This window comes from Ostrea edulis, chromosome 5 (genome assembly GCF_947568905.1).
Source record: "Ostrea edulis chromosome 5, xbOstEdul1.1, whole genome shotgun sequence".
NCBI lineage: Eukaryota > Metazoa > Mollusca > Bivalvia > Ostreida > Ostreidae > Ostrea > Ostrea edulis.
In genome coordinates this window covers 3,128,212-3,146,575 of record NC_079168.1, presented here as the reverse complement: position 1 = coordinate 3,146,575, position 18,364 = coordinate 3,128,212, and the positions used below count along the sequence as shown (strand labels likewise).

Here is an 18,364-nt window from a genome sequence, read left to right as displayed (position 1 = left end):
TGAGCTGGAGAAATTCAGTACACATACCAGTGAATGTACAAATAAAAAGAGAATATGTTAATTGGTAAAATTTCAACTGTTTTCTTTGTCTTCCAGATCGCTTTTATTATCGATTATCTTTGTTAGCCGACTTGTCAAAAAAAGTAGCATACTGATCTGCTGCTCTGATGTTTGATACTCACGTGTGCGATATCCTGCACAGTGGCGCCATCTATATCAACATCTAGAATTAAGGTGGATAGACCATGTGCCTAAAACAGAAAAAAATGGAAGCATCACGGAAAGCCAGAGAGAAATAATATGTCTAAGCACACGAGTGAACCATCTCATAAACGGACGCCAATTTATGAGACATGCCAGTATTGTAGCATGATAAGATAACACCCACTTCATATTTTACACCGTCCGGTCAAATTCAACCACAAAGGAAGCGCGCGCGCGAACAGGCCAAAGGAGAGAAGGGAGAGGGATTCTCACCTTTTCGTGTAGTGTAGCTGATTTCTTGGAGATGATAAACATTTGGAAAAAGGAAGCAACTATCCAGAATGTTAATGTAATGACTGTGGGTACATCAACAGTAAAATTAGTTTTGTTTACTATTTGATAAGTTGCAAAACAGGCAATCCCTATATTCATAGTGTACATGTTGGCTATGTAATAGCTCAAGCTTTGGTCTACAGTTTCCACAATCTTGCACACCTGTAAATGCTTTTGACGAACATTCTTCAAAATTTCAAATCGATCTTCACTTTGTACTGAAACTGTTTGTTTCATGATAAGATAGAGTTCTTCAAAACGAATCTGTAAGGCTGAGGTTAGATTGTAGTGGAGCACAACCGGAAGTACCCAGACTCCCGAAGATACGAACTGTATCAGGCACCCCAGTAACCTCACAATGACGGAATCGGCAGGAAACGGGTTACATATAATAACCGCAAAACCCGGCGAAATATCCGAAAAGCTCAAAATAATCACCAAAACAGTGTTGATGATAACAATGCTCCAACCTATCAATAGGTTTTTTATGACACATCTTCTGACATTGGTACACTCTGTGTTCACCTTCAGTCGTTTTGAGATGTGATCATCAAGGACACGTTCATACTGTTCCGTATACCATTCAAAGTGATCCTTTTTATCAAAAAATACAAACAAGACGATGGCAGTAATGGCGTTCTGGATATACCATAGGAAAACAACTAGTCTCTGTGTCGTGAGGCCAGGAACGAAGTCCACCCCTGTCCAGAAGCATGGGGTATATCGTAGAACATTTAAAGCCAACAAACAGCAAACAAAGATACAGTAGCCTCTTAGAAGTTTTAATACAGTGTGTTGTTTGATGAACTCTTTCCGATTAGAACTGTTTTCAGAAGCAGGCTGGACTTTAACATTGTGTGAAGAATGGGATAATCCAAATATCCTGAGCGACAAAAGCAGTGGGCGCATATGAATCTTCATGCACGCCATATCATCAATTTCATTTGTGTCATGAGCGCCATGAGCTTTACTTTCAATTACGGTATAGCAAAGCGGAAACTTCGATTAAGTTTAACGTTCAATAGCGTGTTGTCTAGTAGTGAACGTTTTACATCCAGTAACGTCGAAATCCATTTCATAACGAATAATGTATGCTAATATGTTGTAAAAAGAACCCCTGAAATGAGTGAATCAAACGTCACATTTTAAATTCTAAGTACCAAATGCAAAAATATTGACTGGTCTCTAATTAACGACCATATTCCTCTTCAGATAAGCCTGACTGGTGAACACAATTGATATAATCCATGTATGATAAGCAAATGGATTCTTTAATGAAGGACACCTCGATATCAAGTCATTACTCCCTTTGTTAACGCTGTTTTTTTTTTTTTTTTTACAATCAATCATATTAACAAACAATATTACTGATGCAGTTCGGTGTAACTGCATTTATCGATACACAACATGAAAAATAATGGGTTTTTTCTATTCCAGTGTTTACTCACCATCACAACTGGTGAATCCCTATCCATGTATCCTATAAAGGTTTCATCAATATGATAGTTAGTTATGAAAATGGTCTATGGCTGATTCCAAAGTACACAAAATGCCTAAAAGCTATTAGATAAATTGTATCAACTGGAAAAACGAAAACTTCGTCATTATACACGCTGATTAGAATTTTCTTTTAATTTACATACTCAAGTCTTGAAACAATGTAACTTTCGGCTCTTTACACATCACACACAGATAACAACAAATTGAGATAGGTCAAGACGGACAAAAAATGGGGCTCCATTTTGTTTTTTAAATGTCAATAACTAGTGACAGACAATACGAAGATATATAACATATATCTCGCATCGTAATTCATTAATCGCAATTCGTATTCTTTATTTGCAGAAAAATTGGATGATTCCAACCGGTTAACAGGGGATACTTACACCTCCTAGGCACCTGATCCAACCTCTGATGTGTCCAGGCACCTGATCCAACCTCTGATGTGTCCAGGCACCTGATCCAACCTCTAATGTGTCCGGGGATCTTCTTTATCTTACTCTTAATTTGTATTTCTTTATAGGATTTCGGAGATTAATCGCTGTTCATTATCTTAACTTTGTCTGTTATAAGAAGCGACTAAATGGGACTTTCCTTCCTATGAGAGGGCATATGTAGCTGCAGAACTGTAGCTTTCTGAAAAAATATTTTGACATAACAGAGAGCTACAGAGCCACCCCTTATAAAAACCTTCGATTTACGGCGCACAAAAAGCTGCGCACGGTTGAGGCCTTATATCGTTGTATTCTTGTGTTGCTGTCTCATAAATTTAATATCAAAAAATTCTTAACATATTTTCCTACTATACTTGTGTCTAAACATACCTTCAAATATTCATTAAAATCCCATACGACCTGAAAACTCCAAGATTCAAATGATTTCGTTTGTTGACGTAGCCATGTTAGGTAGCCGGTCAATTCGTACCGTGTTGTTGTTGGTATCTATTCATAAAATTCGTTATATGTTATGTATTCGCTCTTCATTTATTATCAATACGAATAATTTATAGAAATTTAAAAAATAAAGTTTTTCTAAAGCTAAAATAAGCTCTTGATTCATGAAAATGCTACTAAAGTCCTCAACACTCGTGTGGCAGGGATGGAGACCGGACCAGACCAGACTAATGAAAGCCGCATTGCCGTGAGTTTAGCTATTTGAATAATTATTATTTAAAGGCACTGGGGTGATATATTATTTAAAATATTTAGCAAAAATATTTGTGGGGATATTAGTTCACATCTAGACGTTATTGTGCAAGTATGGAAATTAACCAGGATTCGAATTGACCAGCTACCTAACATGGCTACGTCAACAAACGAAATCATTTGAAGCTTGGGAGTTTTCAGGTCGTATGGGGCTTTAATGAATATTTGAAGGTATGTTTAGACACAAGTATAGTAGGAAAATATGTTAAGAATTTTTTGATATTAAATTTTGAGACAGCAACTCAAGAATACAACGATATAAGGTCTCAACCGTGCGCAGCTTTTTGTGCACCGTAAATCGAAGGTTTTTATAAGGGGTGGCTCTGTAGCTCTCTGTTATGTCAAAATATTTTTTCAGAGAGCTACAGTTCTGCAGCTAGGGCATATGCAGACGTGTGATTAATTTACATTATTTTTAAAAAAGTTTTGCCAACCTACATGTTTGTGTGAAACACGAAACCTCAGGTTTGATATATTTCTTAGGTCACTGAAATTTCAAAGTAATAGTATATGTACACATTAGTCTAGGGAATTATAATACAACACATGCCCCCCCCCCCCCTCGTTCCACTTTCTATCCGGTTCTCCCATACCCCTAGATATCATAATCTATACAGATATTTGTTTTTCATCACTTTTATACATGTAGTTCAAGGTATGTTATTTTCGTGATAGTTATTTTCATAACGATTTTCTTAATAAAAGAGTTGTGAGAGCCCATGTTTACAAATGTGGTATACATATACATGCCGCCCGTTTACATTTACATGCACAGGTTGGAGTTATATTTTAAGCACACATGGAATACATATATAGATACAAAATAATACATCTACTGTATGTCGTGTGTTTAAACTTACAGATGTTATCATAAATCGCGTTGTGAAATAGCAGAGGAAATGTGAGTTGAACTTTTGAATACAAATTTATCAGTTTATGGCATTTTTTTCACTCACCAAACGAATTTAACCTATGATTTCATTGTCCAAGTTGAATGCATCCACCAAATTCCTCTTCTTACAAGAAACTTTGTTTAGCCTCTCAATGACTGAATAAACAGTATTTAATCTCGCAGCATGCAGCACTCGGACATTACGATGCATCAATCAACAACTTTGTTTACGTAGTGCATCTATGTACATGGATTGGTGGTTGGTTTAACATTTCGTTTGGCAAAAAGTTTCACATAGATGAAACATTTGATCTACCATTATTACAGATATTAACGTATACTTATGTGGCATGTGCTGATTTTCTCTAGGCGAGTCAGTCACAGCAACAAAACACTTTCGGAACCCCTTTTTGTTTTTCGACTATTCTATGACGGAGTAAGGAATTCCGGAAAATAAATTCACGTGAAAATACACAATTTTTATTAAACACGTGGTTGCTATCCGTCGCTACTTTAATTCTAGATTTGAGAGCCCTCTTTTTGTTCCTTTCCCACTCCAATTTAATTATAATGCTAAGGTTGTCGCCATCAAAAAGGACAGTATCCCTGAACACATGTTTGAACACTGTCGCCTTCAATGCATACAAGTTTTCCAAGCTTTAAATCACAAACATATATTTATATTAGTTAACTGAAACGACCTTTAGATACATGTACAAAATAATAAATGTATAGTGTAGTATTTATTACAAATATACAAAACAATGTATTGTACAGTATTGAAGTGAACCCAGCAGAGCAAAAACCAAATACAGGCACCTAGCACGAGGTACTGAATATCTACATTAACTTCAAGTGCCTTTGAGCATAAACATGATAAGAATGGGAACAATTTACACAGTAAATTTGAAATATATTAAAGATGATTATAAATATATTCATACTTACATCTTTTTTAAGAAGCAGCTGCATGTAACAGTTGAATAATCCAAAATTTTAAACTCCTACTTCTCACTTGCTCTGCATATTGAGTTTATCAACCACCTGTGAGTAATTGAATTTGATTGCTCATCCCACAGTTTGGTGTTTTAATCGCTGCGACTCCCTAGTTTTAACAACTCGCTTGAGCTTTGTTTCAATGTAATTATAAAACTGGTTGGAGTGTCTTGATTTATATGTTTATTCACATCCTGTCCCAGGGAACTTATACTGTTATAAGAAAACTTTTATTCAGTTTTCTAATGCAACACTAATGCTTCATACTTATATATTTTATTGAAAGTAGACATTAACGGCAAACTGACAACTCAACTGTATTTCAACTTCTCCATCGTCAACTTCCCAAATTTATGTAGCAATATTCCATTATCACCTGCACATGGTATTTATATCTCTCAACTGATTCGATACGCAAGAGCTTGTTCTGCGTATGGTCAGTTTTTAAATCGAGGCAGGCAACTGACAAACAGGTGATGGTACAGGGGTTTCAAGGGTCTCGATTAAAGTCAGCATTTTGCAAATCATATGGTCGTGTTAACGATCTAGTTTGCTAATACGACCTATCATTGGGTCAAATGCTGTCTGACTTATCTCATACCGATTGTTAGACCGTTCTTGGCCTACTGATTTTGACTATGGATAACTCCGTTTACCTGATCAGGGTATAGGGCTCACGACGGGTGTGACCGGTCAACAGGGGATGATCCTTGGCACCTGGTGTGTCCAGGGGTCCGTGTTTGCCCAACTATCTATTTCGTATTGCTGATAGGACTTATGAGATTGATTACTGTTCGTCATCTTCATCTTTCTTTTAAAACATAAAAGGGAGAGAATCTTCTTGCTTTTTTTAGTTACAACATCATCAAAGATTGGAATGTTTTGCCTTTAGAAACAATAAAGTTGACCACAAAGTAATGTTATAAAAATCATAAAGTCTCTAAAATACAGTGCACCGTGCAATGTTGATAAAAGACAGGGTAAGACGAAGTGTGACGTCATGCCTATGTTTTGACGTACGTCACAATACGACAAAGGGTAGGGTTCATTTTATGCAATAGAATATTTCCTGACTTACACAAGCAATATAAACAAATGGTGAGTTAATAAATGAATATAAATTTAAGAAATGAACAGCACTTTTGAGCTGTTCATGGTCAATATGAACGGATTTGGATTTGAGACAAATTTTACGAATTTACATGTATCGAAGGTTCTTGAGTAAAATATTGAAATAAAATATAAGAAGTCCTGTTCACTAATTCTATCACTAAATAAACTGCATGTACTTATTCAATGGGGATTTTCCTTTCTTTTTATCGCAATATCTACACATTTTTATATATCTTCTAGACTACTACTAGTTTGTCGTAAGAGGCTACTAAATGGGACGATTCTTCTGATGAGACCACAAAAACCGAGGTCCCGTTTCACACCAGGTGTGACACGATAAAGATCCCTCCTTGCTCAAAAGCTATAAGCGATAAGCATAGACCTAAAGTTTGCTGCCCTTCATCGGCAATGGTGACATCTCCATATGAGTGAAACATTATGAATTGAGGTGTTAAACAATATAAAATCAATCAATCTAGATTATTACCTGTACATAGTCGGAAGGATTGAGAGCGCTTGTGACTACTCCTAGAGACAGGAAAACTAAAATGACGACCGCTTTCATTGTTACCGATTGGCTGAATGTTCTGGAGGAATAAACATAAAAGGAAAAAATCAAACTTTTATAGTGAATATATACCACACCTCACGTAATGACTTAGTGTATAACCCGGATATCAATTAAACCTTTTTAATTACGCTCATCTGTTATCAATTTTATCAAATCATTTTTTGTTTCAAAGACGTAAACACAATCTATAAGATAGTCATCTATAAAGTTACTCTTCATAATTAAGTAAGTTTTGCACTTTTTTTTTTTTATTTCAAGCATTATTTCACAAAGTTTACAAAACACCAATGATTAAAGATATATTGAGACTTCAATATATCAGATGACAATATGTATGAGAAATGAATTTCAATTGCAGTCTTCATTTCTAATGTAAATGTAAATAAAATAAATTCATTTTTTTAAAAACACTTAAGGACATGAACTAGCGCTTCATGAAGTATGCTGGCGTGAAGCGTCAGAATTCATGCCCTCATATATTTTGAATGCATGCATTACAAAGATTATTCTTTTGCAAATGATGGGTTTTTGAAGAAGGCAGTAGAAAACTGGAAAATGCTATATTACTCTTATGAAATGATGGTTCAGTTTTAATAATACATGTTGAGCATGAAATGCGACGTTGACGTCAATCAAAATAAATCTACATAACCAAACGTATTGCATGGAAGAGAATACTTATTGACAAGCTAGCACTAGTGTATTCGCAGATGATGATAATAACCGTAATTTTCTCTAAAAATACTTTTGCATAGAATGTTCTCTCCGGGGTTACTGTTTTTCAGGCTCCCTTGGATCAAGATGGTATTTCTATTGCTTAATGAAAGGTGAAGATAACAGACAGTGATTAATCTCATAACTCCTATAAGCAATACAAAATAGATAGTTGGGTAAATACGGACCCCTGGACACACCAGAGGTGGGATGAGGTGATCTTAGAAGAGAAGTAAGCATCCTCTGCCGACCGGTGACACCCGCCATGAGCCCTGTATCTTGATAAAGTAAACGGAGTTATCTTCAGTCAAAATCAGTGTACCAAGAACGGTCTAACAATCGGCATGAAACACGTCAGACAGCATTTGACCGATTGATAGGTTGTATTGGCAAACTAGATCGTTATAGTGACTAAGAATTTGCGAAATGCTGATTTTAAACGACAGTGTTGGAACCCCTGCACCATCAACATGTTTACCAGTAACCTGCTTCGATTTAAAAACGGATCATATGTAGAACAAGCTCTTGCGTAACGAATCAATTGAGAGATGTAAACACAATATGCAGGTGATAATGGAATATTGCTACATAAATATGGGAAGTTGACGATGAAATCATCCCGTTTGTCATAAAGTTGAGTTGTTAGTTTGCCGTTGATATGTACTTTCAATAAAATATTTAAGTATGAGGCAAAAGTTGACGACTCTGTGGTGTCTTATATTTCGAGTTCACTGGGATATATTGAATCAACATATGAATGAAAAAATATATCTTCATTTATCTTATGCTGCCTTATTGTCATCATCGGCGCATACATTTTATTATACATGTTCTTTCTCCAATCTCTATAGCCATTGCAAGACCGCCAAACATATTGGTGACTTGTGTTTTAATGAATTGTGCTTAAAATCGAAAAATCGAAACATCTTAAAATTCATATAACTGTTGGTAAATTCGAAATCGTGACACTTCTCTCAAGTCAACAACATTAAAACGTATTGCTTTTCAACACTTAAAACGGCCCTTCGTAACGATAAATTAAAGATTATACTTTTTTTTATCCCATAGTTAGTTTCAACAAAAGGGAAATGTTTTTATCTAGTGATCAGTCATCCAAAAAATACTTTGTTAAACACCACTTTGATTGCAGGCCCAAATACTCTAAAATTTGGAATAAAAATATGCTGGAGTTTGTCATTGCAACTATCTGCGTAGTCTTTGATCATCAGGTCTTCCATCAATCTGTTGGACTTCCCAGGGACACGAATTGTGCTCCTTTGTTAACAAACCTGTTTTTATATTCTTATGAACCAGAATGTATTCAACAACTTCTACTTAAGAAGAAAAAATATCTTGCTGTGGCCTGTATATTTGAATATATCGACACCGTTTTATCTATTACCAACTATAATTTTCATTGATATGTCGATTCGATGTATCTCCATGAAGTCGAAATAAAGGACACCACAGAGTCCTTCACAGCTGCTTCGTGCTTAGATGTGTTATTGAAAATGGACATTAATGGCAAACTAACAACTCAACTTAATGGTAAACTAACAACTCAACTTAATGACAAACGGGATTATTTCACTTTCTCTATCGTCAAAGTCCCATATTCAAATAGCAATATTCCATGATCTTTGGTGTTTATATCTCTCAACTGATTCAATACACACGAGTTTATTCTATGCATGATCATTTTTTTAATCGAGACAGGCTACTGACAAACAAGTTGATACTACAAGGGTTTCAACAGCCTCGTTTAAAACAGCATTTTGCAAATTTCTATGGTCGTTATAATGATCTGATTTGCCAATACAACATATTATTTTGTTAAATATTGTCTGAAATGTTTCATACCGTTTGTTAGGCCGTTCCTGGCATATTGATCTTGTTTACAGATTACTCCGTTCACCTGATCAAGACATAGGGCTCACGGTGGGTGTGACTGGTCAACAGAGTATGATTACTCCTACACAGCTGATAACATCTCCTGTATGTCCAGGGATCCCTGTTTGCCCAACACTTAATTTGTATTGCTTATAGGAATTATTAGATTAATCACTGTTCGGTATCGCCATATTTCATTTAGAAACAAAATTAACGTTTTAAAAGTGTTCAGCCATGTTTGTGCCTGTTTTTCTTCATGTCATGGTAATAAAAACAATGAGTTTTATCCAATATGTATAAACCTGGTTATTTCGTGCAGGCTATTTCATGTTTTTGATGTTAGAAATACATCGGGTACGTCAGAAGAAATTTCTATTTTCTTTGAACACCCATGTCATACAGGATATTCCTTTCATTTCGAGATTCGAACGGAGTACACGCTATTCTAAAAACAATAACTATAAATATATTGATAACTGTCAATGATGCAATTTTATTTGGACACCTTCTAATGTCTTTTTTAAATAAAAATATCTGAGAATTTTCCTTATACCTTTGAACAAAAACAATATTGGGAGTGCTGTAGAGGCACCTGATCCTACCTCTGGTGTGTCCAGGGGTCCGTGTTTTCCCAGTTATCTATTTTGTATTGCTTGTAGGAGTTATGAGATTGATCACTGTTCGTTATCTTCACCTTGCATTGGTAAGAAACCTTTTCTGAAATCAAAGATAGTTTCGTTCCTACGCCAGAATATTTTCACCCCCTACGTCAAACGATTTTCGGTCAAATACTCGACATTTCAAGATTTTGTGCTAGTTTCTTCAAAAGAATATTGAGTTCCCATTCAAAGGGATTTTTTCTGGTCGAAAAATCTTGGACTTTATAGAGTAGATCACAAACACCGACAAATATTACCCGGTGCATACCTTACTTGCCCATTGTCGAAGTGTTTGAGCATTTTCAAAGATTTCTAAAGTCTCGAGTTGCTAGTATTAGCTTGTCATGGAGTTTTGTCTTTCGTAGAATACTTTTGGCTATCTAGAAATATTTTGATGAAACACAATCACTCTTGGAATATTTACTAACCTACTTTTTCGCATGGAATTCACAGAACCCTCTCTATACCAATCACTGTCCCCTATTTATGGCATAGTAAATGGTAAGTTTACTGGCGTCAGCGTCGCATTTCATGCTCAGATATATTATCAAAAATGAGATTTATTTCCTATTTGCAATTTCGAGATTTCTCCTACCTTCGTCAACAACCTGTCATTTGTGAAAGAATGTAAAATTAAAGAAAATTTAAATTTAAAGAAAAAATGAAAGAATGACATGTAGTGCATGTATTCAAAATACATGAGGACATGAACTGCAATGCTTCACACAAGCATACTTCATTAAGAACTATATCATGTCATTATGTGTTTTAGAATATGAAATTTATTTTATTCACATTAAAATGAATGCTGTAATTGAAAATATTTCATACATATGGTCCTATTATATAGTGAAGTTAAACAGCATCTTCCATCTTCGGTGTTTTGTAAAATTTGGGAAGTAATGAAAGCTCGGAATAAGAAAGTACAAAACTTAAGGATGGAAAGTACATTTATAGATACCTATTTATTAGATTGTGTTTACGTCTTTCGAATAAAAAATGATAAAATTGATAACAGATGAACGTAAGTGAAAAGGTTTAATTGATATCCGGTTATACACAAAGGCATTAAATAAGGGGTGGTAAAGATCCCTATAAATGTTTAGTTCTTTCCAAGTTACTTCATTCACCATGCTGGTAACAATGAAAGCGGTCGTCATTTTACTTTACCTTTTTTAGGAGTAGTCAAAAGACTCGCAGTCCATCCAAATATGTACAGGTGAAAATCTAGAAGATGTATAAAATATTTAGGGATATCACAAAAGTAAAGGAAAATTCACATTGAATATGTAGATGCAGTTTATGTGGTGATAGAAAAACAGGACTTCTTATATTTTATTTTGATATTTCAATCACGAACCTTCAATGAATTAGTAAATATCAAGAAGTCAGCATCGATAGTTTCTGTGTACAACTCTTGGCACACTGATTTGACAACGGATTGCTCCCCTTACCTGATCAAGATATAGGGCTCACGGGTGTGACTGGTCGACAGGGAATGCTTACTCCTTCTGGGTACCTGATTTCACCTCTGGTATATCCAGGGGTCCGTGTTTGCCCTACTCTCTATCTTATATTCCACATAGCAGTTATGCGATTGATCACAGTTCGTTATATTCACCTTTCATTTAAGACAACTAGACAAATAATTACAATTAGGCTTGTTGCAGATAACTGTAGCATTTAGTATAGGGCTACAATAATCGGTAACAAGATTAGTAGAAATAGTGGATGGTTTCATGCCAATAATAACTCTGGATCACCAACGTGAGCAAGGAGGGTGAAAATTGAAAAAAATATATATAATTTTGCAAATTTCGTCTGGTATGTTTAGAGGCAAATATACTGTTAGCGGTGAAACTACTGGTACATGGATTGGGAAAATTATCCAGAGTGTGTAACCAAACTGTGCATTGATTATTTTTAAGCTGGAACATTTTCCACATTGCTCGGGAACGGTCCCTCAGTAATGTCCTCGACGTCTGAGTCACAATCGGTGGCTGCGAAACAACTGAAGTTGTTGAGTGTTCCAAAATGGCGAATTCGGGCAAATTCAGACGTGACTGGGTCTACCCACTGCTTTATCCGTGTGGGACAGAATTTGTGATCCATCTGAGTTATTCAGCGATAAGAAATCTTTGCCTTTGACGCCCTGGATAGAAAACACACAACGTGTTGAATATAAATCAAATCAAACCACAAACCACGGGAGATTCTTTTCATCACATGTTGACCTCCCTCCACTTATTCACTTACGTTGCTGTATTGTTTGGGAATTTGCCTCCTGACATTTTGTAAGCAAAGTACGTAAAATTGACGTTTGTTTGTGACGTTAAAACGGCGTAGGAAAATATAGTGGGATAATTAGAATTTATGTAATGGATGCTATACACTGGAAAAAGGAGGAAACATGGGATAAACCACATTAGTTACTTTTCATAAAGTAAAATGGATAAGAGTTTTATTGATCATGTAGAAGAAAAGGTAGATATAACGAACTGATCAACTCACTATTGTAGAACAATAAGAATCCCCTGATTTTTAAATACTAATTATATTTGATCAGGATATAGCGCTCACGGCGGGTGTGACCGGTATACAGGGGATTCTTACTCCTCCTAGACACCTGATCCCACCTCTGGTGTGTCCAGAGATCACTGTTCGTTATCTTCACCTTGCATGCATAATGTACCATAGTTAGATTCAATGCTCTCTGACCAAGTACAATCCTTATCTGGTTAGTCATCTTACCTAGAAGATATCGGCATTTTGCCTCTGTTGAATGGATGAGGGGCAAACATTAACAACAAACGGATCAGAATCAATAGTTGTATGAAAAATTTCAGAGCGGAACAGATGGAGGGTTGGTATACTGGTCATGACCACGTTATCAAAGCTTCTGACATCGAGTTATTCCAAACAGACGGCACTCCCCTGTCGGACTTGGGGAATGATTTATTTCTCAACAATATGCAAACTGCATTTGACTATTTTTCCACATTCAAGGTGTTTCTTATCCACCTTTCAATATTTTGTCATTTTCGTGGTGTATGTTTATATTATATAACATCTCTGTGATCAGTTAATGTATTGTAAGTTCCCTGGATGTCAACTAGACCGATCCTTATGAATTTATGCAACTCATATAAAATCGTCATTAACGAGTTTTATGTATGCATTATAGTTCATTGACAAGTATCAGCTTGGTTGTCTGAGTTTTGTTTTCATCCACTTAGCAACACAAAAACACCTTAACTGTGTGGGAACATTGTTCATATGTCTGTGGCTCAACTGGGGAGTCGGTAATAGTATGTGCTAACTGTTTCTGATCCAGATCCTGGGTGCACCCACCTGCCTCTATAGCAGGGGACAATTCACAGAACAAAAAATCCTAACAAGTTAAAATGTGGTACATTTTCTATAGTGGGGCAACCAGCGGGGACAGTTGGGGCCATATCCACCTCACTTCGGTGAGCGAATACTACAGACTGGTGCATGTTGTTTGCTGATGTATATACCTCTTGTGATTATTTCCAATCAGGTAACACTGCAGTAGATAGGATGAAAAGGGTGGGTCTCACGTACCTTTTTAGAACACTGGAGACCATTCGGGGCTGGACACAGAACGTTTTACTCGGGCCCCTAGCGTACCCCTTGCAAATCAAGATTACCTCGCGCACTGACTTCCTAGTTACCCCGCGAAAATCATCATTCGGCCAATTACTATCCATTAATATATCTCGCAGATGTACCATTATATCATAATAAATTGGTATATGTGTACTCGTGTCATATTGCATTACAAGTCAGTAGATGTTTTAAATTCAATGTCATTGTGAATATTTAAATATTAAGGTTAATTAAAAAATTAATCCAGCATTCTCAGATTGAAATATTAACAACGATCGAGCGTTTTCAACATTAAAATATCAATGATAATCAAACGGTGAAAGTAAATGCATAGAACTCCTTCTTTTATCTTCTTTGGAATAAATGTGCTTAACTGATGGTCATTGGAAATCCAAGATTCTGGACGGCGTGGACGCATCAAATGAAATAGGATTTTGCTGTGTTTACGTGGGATTTTCTATTATTTGATCAAATAATGTAAATTTGTCATTCATATGTAATTGCACCTATGCAACGACATTTTTTAATAATTTCAATGTTGGAGTAATGATGTTCCATTGAATTTTCTTGTAAAGATTAATGAATAATACAAAGCAAAAGGTAGTTTCATAGGAAGATTTGTGGTAAATATGTGATTAAACATTTCAACAAAATCATATAGCAAATATTGTTTTTTGGGAGGGGATATTTCATGTCCTTAATGGATGACCCCCTCCTGTGTCAGAATTAGAATGCTAAGTGTTGAAAATATATTTTATTTTCTGACAGAAGAAATAAAAGTAAAATGTAATTAAGAAAGTTAAATTTCAATTTTGAAAACACAAGATTGTAGGAACTGCAACTTTTCACACCGACATACACTAAAGCGGTTCAAAATGTACGCCAGCGTGAAACGTGGCCGTTCATACTCTCGTGTATTTTCAAAAATAATCTTTATTTCTTAATTATCAGAAAAAGGAGAGTAATAAGGGGAGTCTTTTTTGTATTTTATGTTTATTAACTGATCAACGGCAAAAGTTGTACTCTCCCAAAATGTTGCCATAGCTGATTTCATGGTTTTTCTTGTAACACTGATCAATGCAACATGACAAAAGTACGTGTTTTTCCTCAGTTTAATTTTTCCGCTTCCTACACAGGTAGCGTTCGGTTCATCATCTTCAAAGCTGTAAAAGAAAGTTTCAGGAAAATATGTTTATTTACCAATCTAAATTCATTCATTTTGTGAAAACCCATAAAAAGTGTTTAAAATCATAAACAGATACTTACGTATTGATTACAAAGCCCATTTTCACATCTATAACCTGGTGGGCATTGCCTACAAATAGTCCCACTAACGTAGGGTTTCTCGTGATTAGAGTTTCCTCTAGAATGGAATAAACTAATATCAATCATAAGGAATTGTGGTTTTGATAATTTTTATTGAAATGCCAATTATGATTGCATGAGTCAATGCACGAAGTTAAGGGACCCACAAAAAGATTACTTTCTCATTTACACAGAGACATGACCACATTATTCGATGCCCACGAGAATTAATGCAACTGCAAATCAGTGAAACCGCAGAAATAGTGAAACCACAGAGATAGTGGAAATGCAGAAGCAGTGAAACCATTGAAGTAGTGGAATCACAGTTATAATGAAACAACATAATTAGTGAAACAACAGAATTAGTGAAAGAAAATAATTAGTAAAACCACCGAAATTGGCAAATAGGTGCCTTTTTTCTGAAATCCCAAAGTATATGTAAGGTGAAGATAACGAACAGTGATCAATCTCATAACTCCTACAAGCAATACAAAATAGATAGTTGGGCAAACACGGACCCCTGGACACACCAGAGGATGGATCAGGTGCCTAGGAGAAGTAAGCATCCCCTGCCGTGAGGCCCATATCCTGATCAGGTAAACGGAGTTATCCGCAGTCAAATCAGTGTGCCAAGAACGGCTTAACAATCGGTATGAAACACGTCAGACAGCATTTGACCCAATGCGAGGTTGTATTGACGAACTAGATCGTTATAACGACCATAGAATTTGCCAAATACTGACTTCAATCGAGACTGTTGAAATCCCTGTACCATCAACTTGTTTGTCAGTAGCTTACTTCGATTTAAAAACTGACTATACCCAGAACAAGCTCTTGCATATCGAATCAGTTGAGATATATAAACACCATATGCAGGTGCTAATGGAATATTGCTACATAAATGTGGGAAGTTGACGATGGAGAAGCTGAAATCATCCCGTTTGTCATACAGTTGAGTTGTCAGTTTGCCGTTAATGTACTGTCCTTCGTACGAATTTTTAAGGTACGAGTTATCAAAATAAATGCTAGAAGCCATGTGGCTGAAACATTGTTTACCTGTGGAATTTTTGGAAGTTTAAGGGAAATTACAGTGTAAGTAATTGATTGCCTTTGTAAATTTATTCTTTTACATCTACTTTATTTGATGTTTAATGCATAGTTGCAGCTTTCAACAATAATGATAGATATTTGTGGTTTTCTCTAACCTCGTGTTCTCGAAGTATGATACACCATTGTTGTCATCACTATGTCTAGGACAATAACTTGTCTATATGTAGTTGAATATTATATGAAATTTGCATTGTTTTCTTTCTCTTCGATAAAATGATGTAAAGTAAGCTATAAGAATATGATTTCATGTTCATAATAGAATTTGAGATAGAATAGGTTGCTGTTCAAAATAATTTTCTATGGAACACCATAACAGTCATTGTCAAAGTTAGTTAATTCGTACGCTATGTAATAATTAGCTCGTCTGTAATAGTTAGCACATTTTCTTATTAGTTTTTATCTTTCTTTGTAGTCTTTTACCACATGCCATCTCACATATTCGTCCTTGTCAATAAAGACATCAGTTTATTTGGACTTGGAAGTATTCTATGTAGATGCTTGGTTGTCTGACTGTCTGCTAATCACGAGACAGTACAGTAAAAGAACTTTCCCTCAACATTTCATCAGGACAGTTGAATTAGTCACCATGGCGGACATGGAAGAGAACATCCCTACACCCACACAGGACATGGATACAGGGACCGCAACAGAAACAGAGCAAAAATCAGAAAAGCGACAGTGGAAACCATCGGAAAAGGGGTTTGAATATTTTCATGAAAAGAAAAATGTGAAACTCAACAAAATACATAAACTTTGGACAGAAGTTGATATGCTACAAGCATCAGAGTGGAAAAACTTAAAAAGTGTGAGCCTTTTGGAATCATGTGAATATGACTTAAGTGAAAGGTACAAGGTATACAACAAACTTGTATCAGAATACAGTGAGCTTGTTTTTAGGAGTGAGGAAGATGAAGTTATGCGGGAGTATGAAGAATTTGCTCGAGATAATCAGGAAAGAAAAAGACTGGTAGAAAAGGCTTTCAAAGACATTCAGGAAAGGAAACAGACACTAGTGGAAACATCTTCATCACATGGATCCAGATTTTCTGTGAGATCAGAAATTTCAGTGATTGCCAAGAAACAAGCAAAAGTAGAGGCGGCTAGGGCAAAGATAAAATTTTCAGAGCAAGAGAGAGATCTTCTGGGGGAGAAGTTTAAAGTAGAAGAAGAAGAAGCACTGACAAAAATAAAGACAGAAAGAAGGAAAGCTGAACTTAACTCGAGCCTATCTCGTCTGGAACACGAAAAAGAATTAGCTGCAGCAGAGGCGGAAGTAGAAGTGTTGAAGATGGTCGGGAGTGAACTGGAGAGGAATGAAATAACTGATACATTGCTTCCCAAACAGCAAGAAAACTCAGAGATAAGGACAAATCGTTATGTGAACGAACATTCTCAGTTTACTGGACACACCAACCTGAATCCAAGTGCAAGACCATTCGACCCACATTCCATGCAAGATCCTAGCTGTCTATCCTTTACCTCAGCCCAGATATTATACCCGTCGAGAACAGTCACCAGAACGACCTGCACCTGTTAACATGAATTTCTCTCAAAACCAAGTGACTTCAGACCTTACAAAGTTCCTGCTTAGAAAGGACTTGCTGTTTGCAAGACTTACAACCTTTTCTGAACAGCCCGAAGCTTACTTGGCATGGAAAAGAACCTTCAAACAGGTAATGGATGAACTAAATATTGGTCCATCGGAGGAATTGGAACTACTAATCAAGTGGTTGGGACCTGTGTCTTCAAAATATGCACAAAGTCTAAAAATATCTAATGTCAATAGACCCATTCTTGGTGCAGCCCGTTTATGGGACAGGTTAGACCACAGGTACGGTTGTCCAGAGATGGTGGAGGCGGCTCTTAAAAAGAAGATAGAGCAATTCCCCAAGCTAAATAACCGAGACAATGAAAGGTTATTTGAGTTGGCGGACATCTTGGCGGAGATTGACAGTGTGAAAGAGAACTCAACCTACAGTAGCCTGCTGTCCTGCTATGACACATTTTCTGGTGTTTTGCCAATTATACAGAAGCTACCTTATTACCTTCAGGAGAAGTGGACATCGAGAGCAGTAAGGTATAAGAAGAACCACAGCGCGATCTTCCCTCCTTTCAGTGAATTCTTAGACTTTATTCAGGAGATGAGCTACATTAAGAACGACCCAGGACTAAACTACGATAACAACAACAACATGGAAAAACATCCAACGAGCACCTCGCGCAACAGAGTCAATGTAAAAAT

The 18,364-nt window shown here is 36.1% G+C and overlaps 1 protein-coding gene across 1 annotated transcript; it reads left to right on the top strand.

The window, feature by feature from the left end:
- Positions 1-15,999: 15,999 nt before the first annotated feature.
- LOC130054501 (uncharacterized) lies at positions 16,000-17,659 on the top strand. Its single transcript, XM_056164465.1, has 2 exons — positions 16,000-16,104; positions 16,535-17,659. Exon 2 carries the CDS (start codon positions 16,709-16,711, stop codon positions 17,657-17,659), a length of 951 nt encoding a protein of 316 aa, XP_056020440.1. The 5' UTR covers positions 16,000-16,104; positions 16,535-16,708.
- The last annotated feature ends 705 nt before the right edge of the window (positions 17,660-18,364 follow it).

Bases quoted from the DNA above. Each gene is read 5' to 3' on its own strand.
- LOC130054501 (XM_056164465.1), top strand. From the start codon at position 16,709: ATGGCGGACATGGAAGAGAACATCCCTACACCCACACAGGACATGGAT.